The following is a 20,718-nucleotide window of genomic DNA, read 5'->3' as shown; positions in this document are numbered from 1 at the left end:
GCAAGGGCATCCAGATGAGGCTCAACTGAACAGTAAAATGGCCAATGCGTTGTCGCAAGGGCATCCAGATGAAGCTCAACTGAACAGTAAAATGGCCAATGCGTTGTCGCAAGGGCATCCAGATGATGCTCAACTGAACAGTCAACTGGCCACAAATACATCGCAAGTGGCCAATGAAGCTCAACTGAACAAATAAAAAGTGGCCAATGCGTTGTCGCAAGGGCATCCAGATGAGAAGGCTCAACTGAACCATGAAGCTTTGCTGAGAAAGTCTTCACCAGGACCTGTTAGAATGGCCAAGTGCATCAGTGCATTGTTGTTGCAATGGCGTCCAGATGAGCAAGAGCTCAGCTGAACCATGGAGCTTCCTTGCAAGAGTCTTCACCAGGACCTGTCAGAATGGCCAAAGCATAGTTCGCAAGGGCATCCAGATGAAGCTCAACTGAACAAATAAAAAGTGGCCAATGCGTTGTTGCAAGGGCATCCAGATGAGAAGGCTCAACTGAACCATGAAGCTTTGCTGAGAAAGTCTTCACCAGGACCTGTTAGAATGGCCAGTGCATCAGTGCCTTGTTGTTGCAATGGCGTCCAGCTGAGCAATAGCTCAGCTGAACCATGGAGCTTCCTTGGAAGAGTCTTCACCAGGACCTGTCAGAATGGCCAAAGCATAGTTGCAGTGGCATCCAGATGAGCAAGCTCAACTGAACAATAAAATGGCCAATGCATTGTTGCAAGGGCATCCAGATGAGAAGACTCAACTGAACCATGAAGCTTTGCTGAGAAAGTCTTCACCAGGACCTGTTAGAATGGCCAATGCAACAATGCCTTGTTGCAATGGCATCCAGCTGAGCAATAAAGCTCAGCTGAACCATGAAGCTCGGCTAGGAAGGTCTCCACCAGGATTTGTCGATAGACCTCCAAGGCTGAAGCTTTGCTGCCAAAGTCTTCCCCACGGATGAGTCAGAGTGGATATCCACTATAGGACATCGCGTGCTGAGACGGCCTTACGGCCGACCCCCCGCCTCGTCCATCTAGCTTCGGCTTTGTCAATCATGGTCAGTGCCGACTTCCATCGACTGCTGCCGTCCTGTCCCTCCGCCGAAAATCTAGATCTCGACTTTGTTTACTTGTGCAACGCCCCTTCGAACGAGCCAGTGACGTGGGACGCGCCTCAGTTTTGGGTCATTCGAGCTTTGTTGCGTAAACCCCGTCTTCCAACACCCCTCGCCAAGCCCGTGGCCCGGTGAGGGTGTGTTGAAGGAGAAGAAGAAGAAAAAGCAGGAGTGAGGAGAGGACGATGGGCGGAAATTTAAATGCACGTCGACGTTGCACTGGAAGACATCACCCATCTTAGCTAAGCAGCTTGGAAACCGTCCGAAATCGTCCCTTTACACGCAGAGTCTCCCAGAGGCCTTGTTAGGCCGTTCTGCTTGGGCCTGCCCTGTGCAGCTCATCGCTGTCAAACGGCCATCAAAGGCCGTTTGGCTGCCCGGCCCGCAGGTCTTTGCACTCTCCATCAAGAAGAGCCAGAATAGGCCGTGCCACCACCCCCTGCCATCCCATGCCACCCCCGGCCCTCCTGCCCGGTCTTCCTGCCCCGCTTCATCCACCGAGTCCCCGCTTCATCCACCGACTCCCCGCTTCCGCCAAAGAAGCCTTAAACGGCCCTCCCATTCACAGCGGCGGCCATCGCTGTCTTCAACGCTCCACCCTACCAGAGAGAGCCAATAGTTGGGAGAGACACGCATGCATGTTCATCGCTACAGGGTAGGGATCCCGTCTCGATCAATCTTTATTCCCTTTGGGCCGCCAAAGCCGTCCTTCTTCACCGTCGACACTCACCATCGACATCGACACAGTACCGGTATCTGCCAGCACTACCGGTATTTACCATCGTGCCTGTCACTCATCCTTAATTTTTTTCGCTGCCAAAAACCGAAGCACAACCCGGATACCAGTCGCGTGATTGAGGGACAAGCCCGCTGAGACCGCACCTGCACCTACCTAGCCTACGTCTGTTCTCCAACGTCGATTTTAGCTCCCCCCTGTCTCATCACGTGGCCATCCGCAACATGCGAGTGATGCGAGTGATGCAAGTGATGCATGACGCAAGCCGCCATGTCCGTGTTCGGCCCTAGAGCATCGGGGATTTACTACGTACTCATCGCGACAGCAAAAGTGGGGTATGCCTCTAAGAAGGAAGAGGGAAAGCGCCGAGTGACAAGGGAAAGAAAGCTGAGAGAGCCCAAGAGCCAGCGAGGGTCAGCGAGAGTCAACCAGACGGATTCAGGCCGTCTGCCAGCCTTCTCGGCCAACCCGGCGGCCAACCCGGAGATTGCTCATGCAGCAGAGTCAGGTACCCGTTGGCTCATATGGGGCTGTGGCGAACTGTCCCGTCCTCATTTCAATCCACCCCGCCTGGCTGTCCAAGCCCAAAGCCACAACTCGCCCAATTAGTCCGTGGACCTGTGTAATGTTCTGCTTAGCGTTTTTGTTCTTCTGGGTTGCTTGGCCCTGATCGTACCAGACGGTAACTTCACTCTTACCCGTTGCCAGTGTCGAAAGCGTATCATACTGTCCGAATACCATCGCCTACCCTATATCTAGAGGAAGGATGAAAAAAAAAAAAAAAAAAAAAAAAACGATCCCTCCTAAAAACCTAAAATAATGGACCGGTCCACTCTGAGTGGACCATCTTGTCGAAGACACCAATCAAGACGAGGGTAGATGAATAACCTGCAGCACATTCAACTATCATCGTAACGAACTAAACGTCGGCGGACCATCGGGGATGAGCTTCAATGCCTCTTCTGCTTTGTCTTGCCTTGGTACTGCCCCATTGTAATCTTGCCTTAGACGATAACCGGGCCAACAAGACGGGCGATCGAAATGATAATCGGCAAGCCCTTTTGACAGCGGCGGCGGTGTTCCTAAATTTGCCAGGCTAAACACAGGCCGGCGACGTGGAAGAGTGCAGTCAAGCGCGGACTGTCCGGAATGGACCGCAGCCGTCCGTTGCAGCAGGCACGCTCTCCTGGTGGAGAAGCGGGGAAGAGGGTGGCGGTCCCACTAAGAGGAACCTGATCCAACAAAAAGAACTGTTTTTGATAACAACACGCATAGCCATCCACGGAGCCCTGTTCTCAAAGAAAAGTATCATTCGAAATCTGGAAGAGGCTTGCTCCTGGTGGCCTATGTCGGTAATTAGAAATCACCCCCTCGCTTCAGAACTCGGCCTTATAGTTGTGGATAAGACCGCAAGGACCGTACAAATGACTGTAGGCAGCGCAACCCCCCCTCTTCTTCTCTCCCTTAATCAACTACATTCTACACGACCTGGAAACACCATATTACGGCTAGCCGAACGGTGCGCAAGAGAAAGGCGATGGAAAAACTTCAACTCTCGCAGAAACTACAACACTATGCCTATGCTGCCTTTTATAATACCGACGGGTTCTGGGATGGCTTCGTCCGTGCCCCTGACGGCGAGCTGCCGTCAGAAGCAAGCGAAATTGTACGTGCAAGTCGACGTATAGAGAGGCTCTGATACACAGCTAATGGCGGCGATACAGATTCGAAACATTCTTAGAAGACAGCTCGTGATTCCTAGCACGTTAGCTCGACGCCCCGCCAAGAAAGGAAAACAAGTTGTAAAGACAAAGGCCTACAAAGTACAGAAACAGACCGTAGAGCGAAATCTACTATCTAAAAGCCCAGAAGTGCATGCTCATCAAGAGCTGCACACCTCTCAGGCTCCCGATCAACACGATCACAAGGAGCGAGTCGGGAAGCACGGGTCCGGACAGCCCAGTGTTTACGGTGGCCAGTCCGCCTGACAATCGCGGCAACGGCGTCGCGGCGTGTCGGAATAAGTGGAAGCTTCCCGATTAGTTTCACAACTTACTGTTCAAGTCCTAAATTTAACAGAGGATGAAGTGCGGGATGGAAGTACAGAGGATCTAGACTCAGTAGACTCCCCCACCTCAGCAATCATTGTCACGAGCATATCAATGATGCCGAGTACACCCAGCGCCTAGGTGTTGCCCTCTTCGCGATTTCACCACACATACACTATATATATATGTGTGTGTGTGTGTATATTAATCTTTTAAATTTTCAAGTTTTATTTTTCAAATTGCTTTCGTCTTGTACATTATGCTATCTCACCTTTCCCATCTACACACTTCAGACCCTTGACGTCGTGTTTTTTCGGGCCGCTCCCAATAGCCTCAAGCCTGGCAATAAAGTGTTTAATCAAACGTGTCATAACCCTCATTTCAAAGACCGACTTCATTTTGGCCTTTTTGCGCCATGTTTGTTGCTCCTATGACAGCTGCGTCCTGCGACGTCGCTGTTGCTGCTACCCTATTGTTCAAAACGGCGACATTTGGTCTACAAACACGGTCTGCAACAGGAATAATTGGTACATATATTATCACCACATCCTGACATCAAGTCCTTCTTATCACAGAACCAACATGTGCGGCAAAGAATCCAGCCTCGACGCCTTCGTCAGGGGTGCCGAGTTTGGGGCCGTCACCAGCTCCAGCGCCTTCGGGACGAGGGGTATAAGGTTAGACTCGTCGATATAGCCTCCGACTACGATAGCGTGTGGTACTGGAACCGATACCCGGGAGCCCGTGTCGACAGCGCCGTGCCACACCATGAGTCTTCTGGTCCAGAGCTTTGGTGTGGATGGAACTGGAGGCAGCGGTTTCCCGGCACCGCAGAGATTCGAGGCTACCTACTTCTCATATGTCGCGGACGAGTGGTGCATCCGGAAACACACTGATTTCAACACGTACATCTCTAAGGTTGTTTGGGATGAGCAAAGTAGGAGATGGACTATCGAGAGCAAGTACAAGAAGAGATAGGTTGTGCCGTATTTCCTCTTGAATACTGGCTTTGCGGCCGAGAGACAAATTCTTGACTGGAAAGGGATCAACAAGTTCCGTGGCAGCTGTTTTCACCCTTCTTGCTAGCCGGCGGAGGAGCCGGACCGAGAAAGAGTGGGAGTTTGATCCTGTCGTCTGCGCAAAGGGGTTCAATATGTACCATCCCCGGAGGTCCGATGCAAATAGACATCAGCGGCATATCGGGCCGGAAACTCGCAGATAAAGGGAAGAGCGGCGCCAAAACGTGCCTTGGTATGGCTGTCGCTGGTTTTCCCAACATGCTCTTCATCTACAGACTGCAGACGCCCACAGCGCTCTGCAATGGGCTGAGCTGCGCCGAGTCCCAGGGTGAGTTTATCGTTATAGCATTGAATAAATTGTAAAAACAGCATCTCGCCCGAATGGAAGGTAATGAAGACGCCGAGGCTGAATGGAAGGGAGGGGCGGGTGTTCGTGAGATTGCCAATGCAGCTCTTCTACACAGCGCCAAGTCGGTATGCCACGAGATTCACACATCCTTTCAGAGAGAGTTTGAGCATGACTGATCTCTTTCCTAGTGGTATATGGGAGATATGTCCTAGGAAAACCGCGCGAGACCCTGATCTACCTTTGGCGGTGTTCTAACGTACAATAAACCCTTGTCCTCAATCAGGAGCATCGCCGCATCCTGCCCCACAATTTGCTATGCTCGACCCATTGGATTTGCGCGTATCTAGGTAACAACCACTAGGCTCCCATCAGTTGTTACGCATAAAAAGGGCCCGTTAGTAGGAATGTAGTTAACGGCCCAAACAGGGCGTCGCCAACGGCCGGAACAAGACATGACAGACATGAACGGCACTTTCCTCGCCCGTCCTATTTTGATGTTAATAAGGGCACTGGCGACACTGGCCTCCCGGTTACCGGAACAGGTGGCTGCTTAGCAGGGTGGGGGGTCGCATACGTGGCAGGGCGACGGCTTGAACTGTCACGGGAGTCTTAAAGCCAGAACTTGCCGCATGCAAGGGATAGGGTGTGTGTTGACAAGTCCATGGCCCTTCCGCTGCTGTACGTAGGTAGAATTAAAGCTCTTCCTTATGGAGCCTCCCCAAGGCCTGTGTAATCCTTGAATAAACCCTGAAAGCACAAGGTATAGTAGGGTAACTAGGTGATTGGCTGGAATGATGTATTGTGCCCAGAACCTACCCACTAGGCCCCGTTCATGCCAAGTCGCGTTGCGCTTCAACAATGTCGGGTTTTGGCCGTCTGCAATATGCCCATTTATTCGTCTTTGTGGCCCCGGCATAAAAGCTCTGGTTTTCTTACCGTCCAAACCATTATTCCCTATCTTCTCCCTCTCGACGGCACTCTCAGTGTGCCTGGTGTGTTCCATTGACTGACTGGATCGTCCTTTGCTATGTTTCATGCACCTCAGAGCAAGGCAACTTTCTCAGGATGCGCGCGAGACTCGTGCCATTTTGCTTCTCCGTCATCGTTACATCCTTGGTTTTGACCAAGTTGATTCATTTATCCGTCCATGCTCGGACCGTGCCGATGGTTGACTTTGGCCGCTTCTTACCCTCGCTACTACTACCCGATGTCGCGATCATTGGATTGTCGCGTCTCATAATGCGACGCAGCAAGACGGCTATTGCGAAGGTGGGCCGCTTGACGGCATGTCTATTTTCGTACGTCGTTCACAACCCTGCTTTGACTACTATCTGTTGATAGGCAACCAGCCTTGTTCTCTTAGGTGCTGCGTCGTCACAACTGGGCTTCTTCTACAAGACCGGCAGCGAGTTCAAGTGGACGGACGCCCAAAGATATGCCCGCGACAAAGATGGCCTCAGGATTTTGCTCAACGAGGTGGATGCTGCCCTCGCAGCCGGCCTTCTTGTTGTCACCGTGTCCTGGTTTGTCGGGGAAAGCGCGTACAGAGCCACTGGCGCACTGTTGGCCATGACTGGCATGCCCATTTTGAACAGTAGGTGGTAACCGCTTTCCTGCCTAGCATATCACACGTTGCCGAGCCGGAGCTGACGTTTGTTGAGTCTTACAACTCCTCAATAGCATAGAGATCCACTCTTATTCTCGCTACGTCAGAAGGTTACCTCAATCAGACGATCCAGACTGCGAATCCAGCCGCGACGACAGTTTCCATGCAGCACCAAGACGTCCGACTTTTGAATGTAGAGGCGGTCCGAGGGGTGCTTCTCGCAGAGGAAGCTGCTGGGTTTGGTCCGTCCTAGCATATTCAACGCTGACGGCCATCTATCGTCCATCATCGCCGTACTCTATGATGGCAGAGACGCTCCCCGTGGTGATACTAGACAGCCTCAGGTCGGCGGCGGATGGCTGCGGCGATACACAGGCTACACGCGACGGAAACCCGTGGCCTTTCCCGGACCTTGTAGAAGAGTCGAGGTGGGAAAGCCCCCGAGAACGTTTCAGAGGGTGGGCGCCAGGAAGCAACAGCGGTGGTGTGTGGCAGTATCGACAGCGCCGCCCTCCATGGCTGCCAGAAGTATCGCCCTCCGGCTTTTCCAAGTGGCCTTCGAAGAACTCGACGCAAGAAAATGCCAAAGAGGCTAGCGGCGGTGACGGCCGCAGCTGCCGCGGCGAACAATATGATGGCAGATTCTATAACCCTGTCGGTGATCCGCTCAAGATCACGAACCATGACAGCGAAATCCTGAGCGCGTTGAAGCCTGCGTTTACTAGCGGATCCGTCAGGATTAGGCACGTCGTGCTCATCATGCTGGAGAGCTATCGCGAGGAGCTCTTTCCTCTGCAGCAGGGCTCCGATGTTCATCGGATGATCGCGAGATCTCATGGGCGCAGAGACGACGATGATGAAGTCAATGAAAGGCTTTCCCATATATGCCCGATCGCCGAAAAGATCACGGGCAAGTCTGGACGCTGGAAGAGAAGGGACGGTACAAATTTCGGTCAGGTGCCTACCCCGGAGTGGAACGACACAACGCAGCATGGATTCGGCGGTATCAACGTGGTCGGCGGCCTGACGACGGCCTCCCTCTCCCTCAAGAGCATGACCGCCATCCTCTGCGGGGTCTGGCCCCTGCCGGTCGACAACTTTGAAGAGTCGGAGGCACAGAGCTACCAGCCTTGCATACCCCAGATCCTGCACCTCTTCAACCAACTCAAGGAGAACGAGTCGACGGACGACTTCTTGGAGCAGCAGTGGCTGTCTGCATTCTTCCAATCCGTGACTGACAGGTACGACCGGCAGGACAAATTCGATGGCAAGATTGGCTTCGACCACATTGTCACCAGGAAGCGGCTCGAGCAGGACGCCAAAGAAAGCACCATCTTGGAGAAGATCAACTACTTTGGATACCCCGAGACGACACTGAGACCTCACATTCGCGATTACATCGAGAAAGTACTGGCACAACGCAGGCGGATGTTCCTCTCCCACTTCACCAGCACCACCCATCACCCCTGGGGAGTGCCGAGGGCCTTCCAATCTACGGAGTACGTCAACACGCACGGGCCGATGGCATGGCACGGCGATTTCAACAGCTATCTCAACGCCATGCGATTCACCGACAAGTGGCTAGGCGAGCTGCTGCAGACCTTTGATGATTACGGCATCGCCGACGAGACGCTGTTCGTCTTCGTCGGGGACCACGGCCAGGCGTTCAAGGAAGACGTCGCCTCCAAGACGGGGACCTACCAGAACGGCCACATCAGCAATTTTCGCGTGCCCATCACCTTCAGACACCCTCGTATCCCCCGGGTGCAGTACAATGCCCTCGCCACCTCTCTGTCCATCCTCCCGACGATTCTTGACCTCCTGGTCAGTACCGGCTCGCTCAACGGCAAAGATGCGGTCGTGGCATCCGACCTCATCCAGGATTATGAGGGTCAATCATTCATCCGACCGTACAGGGATACTCACAACGGCCGGCGCGCTTGGAACTTTGGCATCATCAACAGCGGGGCTAGCATGCTCTCCGTAACGTCCGCAGATGCCCCCTGGAGGCTTGTGATGCCTCTGGACCAGGGTTCCCGATACCGACTCACCGACTTGAAGAGCGACCCGCTCGAGCTCGAGCCTCTTGAGAAGTGGTCCATGGGCGAGCTGGCATCCGAAGCAGGATCAAGGCATGGCGTGAATGCATCACGATGGGCCGTCGAGGCGGAGGCGGTGGCTCGTTGGTGGGCTGCAGAACGCAAGCGTCTCTGGGGCTACAAGCCTGGATAGTAATGGGGGAGGAGGGGAGGGTGAGGTGAACGAGGTGGCATCGTCAGTACCTGTGCATGTGAGGAGTGCCAATAATGCGCAGCCCCGCCAAGCGTAGCTGCGAGCTGGACTCCTGAACGTGCATTATGGGGTGGAAAGGTGGAAATGCTCAAAAAGTCTGGACGTCTCGAGTTTGCGTCTGCGTCTGTGGTGGTGAAAATACCGCTGATTTAGCGGGACTGCCGGGCCTGTCCAATCGACAACGTTCCGACGGGAACGAAAATTCTCCCCCGCTGCAGCACGCACATTGATTGGCTGACGGCGATTGGGGCCGATTCCGCAGTTATTGACCATCCAAGCGCAGCGTAGGTAGTCATGCGCCTAACGCCTCAAGACAGTAGTGAAGTTTGAATGAAGCTTTGAGGCTAGTTGTTTTATGGGGTTGATTGCTTCCGAGGGCTCGTGTTCAGGCATGCCTCATTCTCTTTGTCAAACATTCCAGGGCTATCGCTATGCGTGATGTGGCGGAGCCTACCAGAAGATGGGTCGCGTTCTCGGAGCAGGGCGGCGGCAGGCCCGTTCTTTCGCTAGCTTCCTGATGCATCTGAGCACAGCCTTGTTAGAACGACAGGACTTGTTTAAAAAGGTGAACCGTCTTACAGATCTGTTACCTTTTCTCTTCTACCCTTTTCCAAATTATTTAGCCAACTTATTTGTTTGAAACAATCAGGCATCCATCCGGCCCAGAGCCGCTTCTATCCTACTCTACAGACAGATTCGAAAACAACATGTGTGGCTCGTCGCAACCCAAGTCGCAGGTATCTAAAATGAATCTTTTAGCTGAAACCAAAGGCAAGAAAAATGGTCCTGGCAATCCCGGAAGGCGACCTGGGGGTCTGAAGGGTGACAGAAGTCGAATTTGCAAGAGAAGAAAACCAAAGGCCGCGCGGTGCCGGGCTACGGGTTCGAGGCGTCACTCTACACCGAGCTGCAGAACATCTGACACCGCTGACACCGCTGAAGAGGCGTCATCAGAGGCAGAGACGGAGATCCCGGATTCGGAATCAGACACATCAACGGATGTCATTCCATGCACTCAAGATGCACCTTCCTTGGTCTCTGTTGGCCATGAGAAGCATCATGAAGAGACATCGAATCTAGGACGACTGGTTGGTGTCTATAGCACCGTAGAGGTATGCTTAGATGATCATGTTGACGAAAAAAGTAGATGAAAGCTAACTGCGTTTCGACCCATCAGGTGATGCTTCACGTTGACGAGCAAACTGGAGTGCAGACAACTACAATGCTGTCAGCCTGTGGTGGATTTTACGTCAGATATAAAACCCCAGGGTGCAAGCGATGAAACGAGAATAGCGGGTTTCTTATGAACGACACACAGGCTGGGTTTATTGCCGGAAAGAAGCGCAACCTGCTTGTACAGAGATAGTAAAGTACCTAACTCCTGTTGGAAACACCGGTAGACTCTCGTTTATCATCTCAATCTGCATTAGCGTCAAGTAAGATCTGTGACATTCCAAATTCCAGCCCTTGGAGGAGCAGGTGCGGATGAGCTTGGTGGAATCGTATCAGGGCAGTATCAATGTTTTATTTCTTTCATTTCTTTCATTTCTATCAACTACTTATTTGCCCCCTTCTGACGGCCCATTGTTTCAAGGCCGCTGGCTGTCAGTGGCAAGCCACGTATATTGAGCTCCCGTACAAGCAGCACAGCGCTCTCGGGCACATGCCCAAGAAAGTCATCTCCTACCGACTGCCTTGACTGAGGCGAGGAGGATAGAAAGTGGGAGTGCACAAAGTCAAAGCAATGCAATAGTCCGCGGTGTTGACGTAAGCACCGCACTTTGTCCTCATTAAATATCGGCGAGTTCAGTGTTTCCAGTAGCTGGGATAAGACCCCACTGTGAATCCTGGCACCCTTCCGTAGAAGTAGTGCAGCAAGGCATTTATTCGTGTGGCCAATCGAAAGGACCATCTGCAGAAGACCATCGAGAAAGCAAGCCCGTTGCCTAGCGAAACGGACGGAGCTGCTGCGGTCCCAAGGCCCAGACCTGTCAACCAATTCTAAGAGTCTTCCTAGCGCAAGGACTTGTTGATTTTTATGGACTGGCGACGCTCGCTGCGTTGCGATTAGAGCGGCGAGCTCGATAATATCGTCGATACTTAGGATCTCGCTCACGAGCATGGAACCGGAGTCGAGCATCCATAGAATAGAGACAAAGGCGTGGTTTCGGCACAACTGCCTCATCGCTGGCATCGCCTGGGCTCCCATGCCCAGCAGAGTACGGATCATCTGTTCCCTCCTGTGGCAAACAGACAGAACCAGTGGCGTACATCCATAGCCAACATCAGCGTTGACGTCCAGACCGTCCTGTTCAACGATGACTCTCACAAGACATACCAGGTCTCTTCGTACAGCCGCCTTGAAGGCTTCGAGGTTTGGAGGGCGGAGGCCTATGGAGGCACCGCGCCGGACGAGTAGGATCGCTGTTGACTCTTGGTGGCTGACGATCGCTTCCATAAGCGGTGTTTTCTTGGAGGTGTCCGTATTCCCGGGCCGTCGGGTGGCAGGCCATGATCGAGGAGAAAAGACATGACATTGCCACGCCCCCTCCTAGCTGCCAAGCGCAGAGGGGAGTGGAGGGTCGCGTCGAGATTATACAGGGATAGAGGGTGATATTTCCGGGCATCCTGGCAGCGCTTGAAGTCTGCCCCATTCGCCTTGGCGGTCGCTAAGATTGCCAGGGCGTCACACTCGTCGCGGCTGTGAACAATGGCGTGGAAGACGGAGGAACATCGGTAGTTCTCGACGTCGTTTCTGTAGAGGATGGGGATGCAGATTTCGCAAAGGCGGCGGCATGAGCGGGAAAGCGACGCTTGGCTGCCGAGCGGGCATAGCTCTGCAATCATGCAGACAAGTTCTTGCGGCAATGAGAGGATCATGGCAAGGTACGGTGGATAGAGCCTTTGTGCTGTTTGTCGGGATGAAGGAGCTGATGGCAACGTGTGGAAGCTTTCAAATCGTCGCGAGTAGAAGGTAGCTGTTCTACATGCAACAAGGTGTGGATTGAAGGTGTAGAAGGGGGACATTGGCCGGCTGGCAGGATCACTTGTCATTTTCAACACGGGATTCGTTGGTGCTTAGCTCAATCGAGAGGAAGGATTGCAGTTTTGGACAAGGCGACAATGCGGCGAAAAAAGAGTGGTGTCGATCGACTGCCTGGTAGTAGCGGCGCAGCCCGAACAGGACGGTATCTTGTCAGTGGTCTACAAATATCACATCGGCCGTTTGTGCGGAGATCTGATGCCGTGATAGCGCCTAACTGATAGCATTTTTGGGCGGTATAGGTGTTGCCTGGGATGTAAAGTGTAGGAGGATGCAGGTGTGATCGATTGTCAAACGCTTATGGCGGATCTACCTTAAGTCACTGGCTTGTCCAGTGCTGGCCCATTGGACAGACGGTCGAAAAGGCGAGAAAAAAATAATAAAAAAAATGAACGAATCAAATCCTTAGCTGTAATCCGTGCTTTTGCAACTTGATTGTAATCACCGACCCCCTTCGTCTTCTACCACGGGAACCTACTATCCATTGGAGGTGGCAAGGAGGTAGCTGGGGCGGGATAAGCCTAGTCAACATTGTCGGCTATTTCCATGGCTAGGCTTCAGCAGAGGGCCAATACTTTCGGAAACACGAGAAGAGGAGGGCCGCAGGATACCCATAGACGCACAACTACACTCAGCCGATCTCTTCAGGCGCGATTGAACTACATGGTCTAGACTCTTCTTATAACCTTCTGACCTCCTTAGTCGTCCTCCGCTCTTTCAAGAATCACCGTGAAGTGCCTCAGAGTATCCGCTTCTTTCACAATTCGGAGACCGCGGCTGATGGTGAGTCGCCGTCCGTAGATGTCGATGAGAGCTTTAGCCACAACGTCCAGCTGATCATTCCCGTAAACTCTTCTTGGGATCGCAAGGCGCATGAACTCAGCCCTCGCGTAGCGATTGTGCCCCGTTGTTGGATCTCGGTCATTCATCAGGGTGCCGATCTCCACGCCTCGCACACCGCTCTCGAGATAAAGCTCCACCGCCAGTATTTGCGCCACGAACTCTTCCCTAGGGACAAGAGGCAGAAAGGCGGCTGCGTCGATGACGATCGCGTGGCCGCCTACTGGCTGCTGGATCGGAATTTTGGCGTCTATGAGCTTGCGGCCGAGCCGCTGGACTTGTCCAACTCGGGAGCGTAGATGATCCGCACAGGTGGCTTCGCCGAGGCCTACGGCCAATGCCTCCATGTCTCGGCCAGCCATTCCGCCATACTTTGTGTAGCCCTCAAACAGGATGACGTTTTCAGAGGCACGCTCGAACCAATCCCGGTCTCTCATCGCCAGGAAGCCTCCAATATTCACCATCCCGTCCTTTTTCCCGCTCATGATCATCGCATCCGCATACTGGTACATTTGCGCAATGATTTCTTCAATGGTTTTCTCCGCGTAACCAGGCTCGCGTTGTTGAATGAACCATGCGTTCTCGGAAAACCGTGCGGAGTCGAAAACTACAGGAACGCCGTACGCACGAGCTAGAGCCTTGACGCGGCGCATGTTGCCGATCGAGACCGGCTGCCCGCCGGTCTTGTTGCAGGTGACCGTGACGAGGACGAAAGGGACGTTGTTGGGCTGGGCCGCGAGGATATCCTCAAGCTTCTGGATGTCGAGATTGCCCTTGAAGGGATGGGGTTGGTCGATGCAGAATGCCTCATCAATGGGGCAATCGATGGCGGTGGCTTGTTGGCATTCAATGTGGGCTCGTGTGGTGTCGAAGTGGGAGTTTCCAGGCACGACGTTGTTTCTCTCGACGATCCGGGAGAACAGAACGTGCTCGGCAGCACGGCCCTGGTGGACGGGAAGGACGTATTTGAATCCGAACAGCTGCTCGACTTTGTCTCTGAGCCTGGAAAACGACGAGGACCCTGCATACGTCTCATCGCCAATCATCAATGCCGCCCATTGGCGGTCGCTCATGGCGCCGGTACCGCTGTCTGTGAGAAGGTCAATGAAGACTTGGTCGCTTTCGAGACCGAAGAGGTTGTAGTTAGCTTTACGGATCCAGTCCTCGCGTTGTTTTCTCGTGCTACGCCAAATCCGCTCGACCATCTTGACACGCCAGCTTGCTGGCAGCAGATCATGCTGAGACATGTTTGCGGCGAGCGGAGTGGATGCTTGCGACTCTCGCTTTGTATTGTTGATGGCAGAAGTTAGGTTGGTCCGTGGATAGTTTACAATAAGCTTGGGAAACAAAAGTTGGAAGAAGACGATGCAGCTGCATTGCGGCCTGCGTATATGTAGGTGGTCTTTTGTTTTGGAACGCGGAAATAGTCTACGGCTGTCCTTGGTGCATAAGAGGTAAGAAAAAGACAGTAGTTCCTCCCAGTAGGAGTCAATAAATATAACAACAAAGGCCAATTCATGTCGCGAAGAGGGTTACCTATTTTGTCCGGCCACGGTTCAGACGAGAGTGGGTAGAGTCGTTACTTGGATCGTTTCCTATCCAATACAAGACTTTTTTGGAGGGAGATATTGCTTTTTTTTTTAAACTACATTTGAATTTCACAAGCCATTTCTCGCGCCTATCACTACACCAGATGCGTCTATCGTTGCGATTAAGAGGTAACAGACTGGGTGTGGCGCCTCGCTAACATGTGCACTAGACCGGCTCTGACGCTTTGCCACCGCCATCTTCGAAAGCCAATAATGCGCGAGATATTTCCTTTATAGACGCAAAGCGAGTATTTCTACGGTAAATAGCGTATCAAATATCATTCTTCTTATGGATCTGATGAGATGCCAACAAATCTCATCAATGTAGGGGCTTTGTACTATTGTGGATGAAGCCGGTGAATGAAAGCTCGCCGAAAACAATGGAAACCGATAGCTCAGGCAATGAAGGTTTGGGTCTCGCTGGCACTCCAATACAATTTTGCGAGGCGGCTATTTCTCAGCTGCTCAGGCTGTAGACACGTCTCGTGTGTTAAACAAACTTGATATGTCTTGCGTAGAATCTAAGCATCTGCAATCAAGATGTCAGATCATGATTTTGATTTTTTGGGATGTTTTTTGAACCAACCTGTTGAGGACACCTTCTATAGACCTCTTCTCTATCATGCTCGGAAACTTGGCCATTTGGCCACTTGAGGAAGACATAGTACTTCTTCGTCGACTCGTCAAACTCCATATGGTCGATATCTGAGTAACTCCATTCAACATCATGCTCGTTCGATGTGTTTTTGACTTCGTGAGCCGAAGAAAGCTGGTTCAGAGACTGTTTTTGTGATCGAGTTCTCATATCTCTGGATATCTTAATGGCGATGCAAGCTGGGTTTTCAAATCTTGACTTTTTTTTACTTTTATTCTTTTTTTTTTTGGGGGGGGGGGGGGGTGTTAGGGATAAATGTTGCCGGATCTTTCCTCGTTTGAACCCCTTCCTTAAGCAAGCAGTAAAAGGTCCCTGATTGGCTCTTGAGGGCTAATTTCTCGCCAAATTTCATCCCTTGATTTGGTTACAAGTATGGACAAAGACGGCGTGTCTGGCATTGGCACAACCCAGCCTGGACTTGCGAGGTAGAGTCTTTCGTACGGTCAGCCCTGCTTAGTGTAACTTCATACCACCGGACTTTACGATTTAAACTCTCAAGGAATTAAATCATTAATACATACACTTATGACCACACACATATTGCTGAGCGGATACGAAAAGTAAACTTGATAAACCCACTAGCCGCTTGTATTACATGAACATGGCCAGGCAAGACGAGAATGATAGCATGTAAGGCGATCCAGGCTTCATGTCGCAGATTATCTTCTATGGATATTCAGACTAACTCGCAGCAGATACGCAGTCGATTCCATTCAGGATCATTTCGTTGATGAATATGTGGGACTTCACCATTTTCTTCTTCATTTCCGCACTTCCTACGTCAGACCCGCCTCCAAAGTTGAGACACGCCTGTTCGGCGGCCGCAATACCCTCGCAAGAAGAGAAAAAGTCCCCTTCTATCCGGAACAACAAAATCTCTATCATGGCCTGTCTGTACAGAACTGACATGTTCAAGGGCAAAACACATTTCCAAGTAAAATGGCAAGGCCATAAGAGTAAGAAGGAATGGACGTGGGAACCTGAGGAAAACCTCAGGCAAGTTTCCTGCTGTCCATGACTAGGTTACGTTCGGCTGATGATGGAACTCACCCGATAGAGTTGCAGGTGACACGCTTATTCGGACTTATTTCAAGAGCCTTGCTCAAAGATCTAAAAGAGTTCAAAAATCTGCGAAAAATTTTCATACTCCACGCAGCCGGAACAAATACGCACGTGGTCCTACAGGCCAAGGTTCACGCCACCATTCTCTCCCGAATCACGTTCCGGGCCAGAAATGGAGACCTCCTGCTGGGGACTGGGAACATCATATCCTTACAATTGATGGCTGTGACGAAGATGACACTGGAAGCCTTGTGGTTTACATCACTTGGTCTGGAGGTCAGAAGACCAAGCATGCAGCTGGCGTGCTTTACAGGAAGTGCCCACAAAAGGTTCTACAGCCCCAACTGGCCCTGAACAGTATACCGCAACAGTTCTAACAGAGCCAGATGCTTCGTTTCTTTGAACAATTTGTCCAAATGTCATGAAACATACTCTAACGCGCGCTTTTCTCGCCTCTTCTTCATCCATGAATCGTCGGCACTGAAGAGGGATTTGCTTCCATCTTGCTTTGGACAAGTTGTACCTAGTCTAGGCGATGAGACTTTGGCTAGAGCTTCAACATTTGCGTCTGATCAACATGCTGGGATGTATGGCAGTGTATTGACATCGCACGTTGATATGGAGCGCCCTGGTATCCCACAATCGATAGCTATAAGGATCAATTAAACACGACTTGATCGTCCAAAATGCACGTTGTCTTGATCATGATAATAGTGATAAAGACAGCATTGGATGTCAACAATTCTGTAGCGGTAGGTAATTCACGACTGGCCCGCTACCTTGGTTTGAAAAATAGGTCGGTACCCAACAAAGTCGAAATGGCTTTTTTCGGATCAAGTCCATTAATGTCCCTGTGATTATGTTTCGTAATAGAAGCCTAGAGTCGGTGTAGAGCTTAAACTATAAAATGACGTATCCAAGAAAGCCGAGATAGATTTTATTGTCTCTGTTAGTCGTTATTGTTGACTATCTCATTTGCAGCCTTTTATTTCATTGAGAAACCCTGCTCTATACACGCACCTAACTACACCATAATAATATCCCCTCTGATGGAACCGGTCGAGCTTAGTAACCACCATTCGACGAGCCGGATGATGGACCTGGCCCCTCAGCACGGGCTACATAATCATCGCGGTTCGTCAGATGATACGTCTCCTGCTCAGTCTTATCAGGCGGTTCGTCCACTTCCCAAAAGCCAAGAGCCTAACTCGGCTTCGAACAGAATCAAGTCAGAGGCTAAAAGCGCAATGGAGTGTGGTCCATGCAGCCTGAGCCCAAGCATGCAAGACAAAATTGTCAGAATGGGCCAAGACCTGGACGCCTTGAAGAGCACCATTTATCATATGCAAGGTGTACAAGACGCACAGAACAAGATCATAGGAAGACTCTTGTTAATGCAAAGACGAGGGTCAAAAGCTAAGGGGTCACTCAAGGACGAAACCGGAGGGTAACAAAGACGTCCGATTGCAGGTGGTGGACAATTGGGTAGCTTTATCCCTGGCTGGGAAGCAAGAAGGGATCGGTTCCTGCCGCATTACCGTAGTGTCTTTATCGGTTGGCGGGGTGGGAAAATGTTCGGATGTTCAGAATTGGCCATCTACTCTGGCAGAATCAAGACGCTAAAAGCGAGGCGGCATCCCGCAGAAGACCTAGTTGAAGTCAAATATCCTGAGCATGACATTTTTTATCCCTTGTTTCCGTTCCTATCACGAATCTGTATGATCTATACTACAGCAACCACAGAAGACTGACCTAAGAATAGATCCAAAGTGAAAGAAAGAAAGACGCCTAGGCTACAGAAGAAAGAGAGAAACACGGAAGGGTAGCCGTATGATGCTACTACTCCACACGGAAGGAAGCAACGGGCCAATGTACAGCATGGACGAAACGCGTCTCCTCGCTAGCTGCAGGGAGAAGCTTGCGGCGCATATTGGTAAGCAGAGAACCTCCAGAACATGGAATATTCACGCTGATAGGACCAAGAGCAGAGAACCGGGGTTAAGATAGAACCCGCTAGGGTTCGCCTAGTAACGATGCAGAGTGATGCCTATACTTGGGTCTACACAACTGAAGTCGCACACCTCTTTTCCAAGGATTTGGTCGACCACGGAGTCACAGCGTATCAACGACTCTATCTGGAGGTGGGACAGAGTTTTCACGCAGTGACATTTACGAACAAGGCCACTGTCATCAGTCAAGCTAGTTCCGCTCCCTACGTTTTGTCGGGCGGCCTGCTAACTCACAATATTTCGACGGCCCAGTTGGAGACAATGAAGCGCAAAGACCTGATTCAATACGCCTCACACATGGTTCAACAGCTATCCCAGATGGAGGAGAAGGCCGCTGTCGAAGCTGCCGCGATGGCGCGCATGCAGCAAGATGTGAAAAAACTGCACCACGAAAACGAACGTCTTGCCCAGGAAGTCAGACAGCAGTCGGAAGATGCAAGGCACCATCGCGACTTCTACTACAGGCTTCTGGAGACCACATGCCAGTTGAAGTCATCAGTAGAGGAGATTCAACAAGACTATATGAGAACCATCGACACTAGAATGTTCCCCAAAGATGAGTTCTCGATTTATTAAAGCCTCTGATCGTACAAGGTTGCATCAGCCTCACAATACCACGACAACAAAGTACCTACCCTGAACGCGGCTGGTGGAGCGCCGAGAATCTGTGGAGATCCATGCAACACGAGGCCTAGACAGCTTGAGGGATCTTTACGCGAGGCCAAGAAGACACAAAAAGCTCGGACTTAGAAATATATCCGCTCATTGCTATGGAGGAGGAACATGGTGTCTATAGTGATGAGGATAGTGCACTGGTTTATTAGAACCGACTTATTTTTTTTTTGTCATTTTCTTATGTACAAAAAATAACACCTGCTGTGGTGCCATCACGTTCTGAACAGAAAGTCTCAAGCATCCATAATTCTTTATGTTGAGGCCAAATTAGGCTATCCCTAACGATCTCTTATTCATGTCTGTTATCTCAAGAGAGAAATCATACAGCAGACAACGAACCCTGACTGATCCATAAGACACCTCGTGACATGTCATCTGAGGGGTAAAACGGAGGCTTGCAAACTAATCACCCGCCCAAAGCTATACTTGGCGTAAACAAAATGGGTGGTCTAGACACCTAGAGTGGTGATGACATTCACGTCTGTACTAGACTGGCTGTGCACACTGCCTACACCTTACGGAATTACAGTAACAGCACTCGAAGAAGAGACCGCACTCTGTAGTCTCACAAGTAGGGCAGATCCACTCCGCTAAGCATCCATTGGCCTTGATCATCCATGAATGCTCCGTTTCCTGTCTGGCAGAGCAATCGCTGTGCGGCCGTTCTGTAGTCGCAGTCAAAGCAGGTTGACTTGGCTCTGGTCGGTATGGAATATATGGATCATTTTCTGGTGGATGTTCTGCATTGTGGTGGCATTCGCAGCAACTATGTATCTTGTACTGTATTGTATTCATGACCCCTGGACCAAAGAGTCGTACATGTACTTGGACTCGTCAACTTGGCGGCACAACAGGTCACACAAGCGGCGGCGGAAAAGTAAAAGTAGAGTTTCTATTGAATATTTATAGCTTAACTAAAGCGCTTATTACGACCGCGACGTACGCACTTTTGTGTTTCACAACAAAATACCTTCTATCCTATATAGGGCGGTCCGACGTTCACAGAACCAGCCAAGATTTGAATACCGCCATGTTACCGCTTTTGCGTTACACTGGTCAATATCGGATAGAGATGAAAGAATTCTGTGTATTATTCATGCAAAAACATCTCTTTGGGCTGTTTCCTGCCAGTGGTTGGTGACCACTGTGCCTACAGCCATTCTAGGACGACTTGAGTAGGTCTACGTAGGAGACAGGTTTTGTACAGTGCCGACCACTTCCAGAGGCCTGGGCTGTATGTTTAGTAGATTCGTTCTTTGAAGTATGGCCGTGCTTGATGACACGTGACAGTGACAACCATCTTTGACAAGGCGGGGTAGATTACCACAGTCTTGTCATAGAACAAAACGCACTGTTGAGAAGCCACAACAGCCAGACTTCCTCTATCTTACAAAATCAAATGGCTGTTAAGTTAGCAAGAGGCCGAGAAACGCGGTACTCACAGTCTAGGGTAGCCTTGGATACATGAATAACCTGAAACCGTCCGTCTTTGAGGCCGCCACTAGGCTTTCAAGTTGATGATAAGCTGGCGTCCCATTAATCTTTATCTTGCTGGCCTGTCCTATCTTACGGGCCAGAGGTGTCAGACAGTACGTGTATTCGGTCCATTGGTTGAATCAGTGTATTCGTGTTGTGTTCGTGTTCTCCTGGAGTATCTGCCCCTGAAGGACCTGCTTTTAATCT

General features: G+C 51.1%; 6 protein-coding genes across 6 annotated transcripts; 4 read left to right on the top strand and 2 right to left on the bottom strand.

The window, feature by feature from the left end:
- Positions 1–3,385: 3,385 nt before the first annotated feature.
- Positions 3,386–3,836, top strand: MRS44_018266 (uncharacterized protein; the record flags this gene model as incomplete). Its single annotated transcript, XM_065616461.1, has 2 exons — positions 3,386–3,514; positions 3,573–3,836. The coding sequence occupies 2 exons, from the start codon at positions 3,386–3,388 to the stop codon at positions 3,834–3,836; spliced, it is 393 nt and encodes a 130-aa protein (XP_065472533.1).
- Positions 3,837–4,478: 642 nt separating this feature from the next.
- Positions 4,479–4,874, top strand: MRS44_018265 (uncharacterized protein; the record flags this gene model as incomplete). The annotated part of the gene is made up of 2 exons (XM_065616460.1): positions 4,479–4,566; positions 4,609–4,874. The coding sequence occupies 2 exons, from the start codon at positions 4,479–4,481 to the stop codon at positions 4,872–4,874; spliced, it is 354 nt and encodes a 117-aa protein (XP_065472532.1).
- Positions 4,875–6,503: 1,629 nt separating this feature from the next.
- On the top strand, positions 6,504–9,102 carry MRS44_018264 (uncharacterized protein; the record flags this gene model as incomplete). The annotated part of the gene is made up of 3 exons (XM_065616459.1): positions 6,504–6,533; positions 6,606–6,865; positions 6,945–9,102. The coding sequence occupies 3 exons, from the start codon at positions 6,504–6,506 to the stop codon at positions 9,100–9,102; spliced, it is 2,448 nt and encodes an 815-aa protein (XP_065472531.1).
- Positions 9,103–11,553: 2,451 nt separating this feature from the next.
- Positions 11,554–12,042, bottom strand: MRS44_018263 (uncharacterized protein; the record flags this gene model as incomplete). Its single annotated transcript, XM_065616458.1, has 1 exon — positions 11,554–12,042. One exon carries the CDS (start codon positions 12,040–12,042, stop codon positions 11,554–11,556), a length of 489 nt encoding a protein of 162 aa, XP_065472530.1.
- Positions 12,043–12,903: 861 nt separating this feature from the next.
- On the bottom strand, positions 12,904–14,292 carry MRS44_018262 (uncharacterized protein; the record flags this gene model as incomplete). The annotated part of the gene is made up of 1 exon (XM_065616457.1): positions 12,904–14,292. One exon carries the CDS (start codon positions 14,290–14,292, stop codon positions 12,904–12,906), a length of 1,389 nt encoding a protein of 462 aa, XP_065472529.1.
- Positions 14,293–18,229: 3,937 nt separating this feature from the next.
- On the top strand, positions 18,230–18,936 carry MRS44_018261 (uncharacterized protein; the record flags this gene model as incomplete). The annotated part of the gene is made up of 2 exons (XM_065616456.1): positions 18,230–18,284; positions 18,425–18,936. 2 exons carry the CDS (start codon positions 18,230–18,232, stop codon positions 18,934–18,936), a joined length of 567 nt encoding a protein of 188 aa, XP_065472528.1.
- Between the last annotated feature and the right edge of the window lie 1,782 nt (positions 18,937–20,718).

Source organism: Fusarium solani (assembly GCF_023522795.1).
Source record: "Fusarium solani strain SB1 chromosome Unknown bctg00000015, whole genome shotgun sequence".
In the NCBI taxonomy this organism is placed as follows: domain Eukaryota; kingdom Fungi; phylum Ascomycota; class Sordariomycetes; order Hypocreales; family Nectriaceae; genus Fusarium; species Fusarium solani.
Note: the sequence above shows the minus strand (reverse complement) of the source record. Positions and strands in the feature narration are given on the sequence as shown.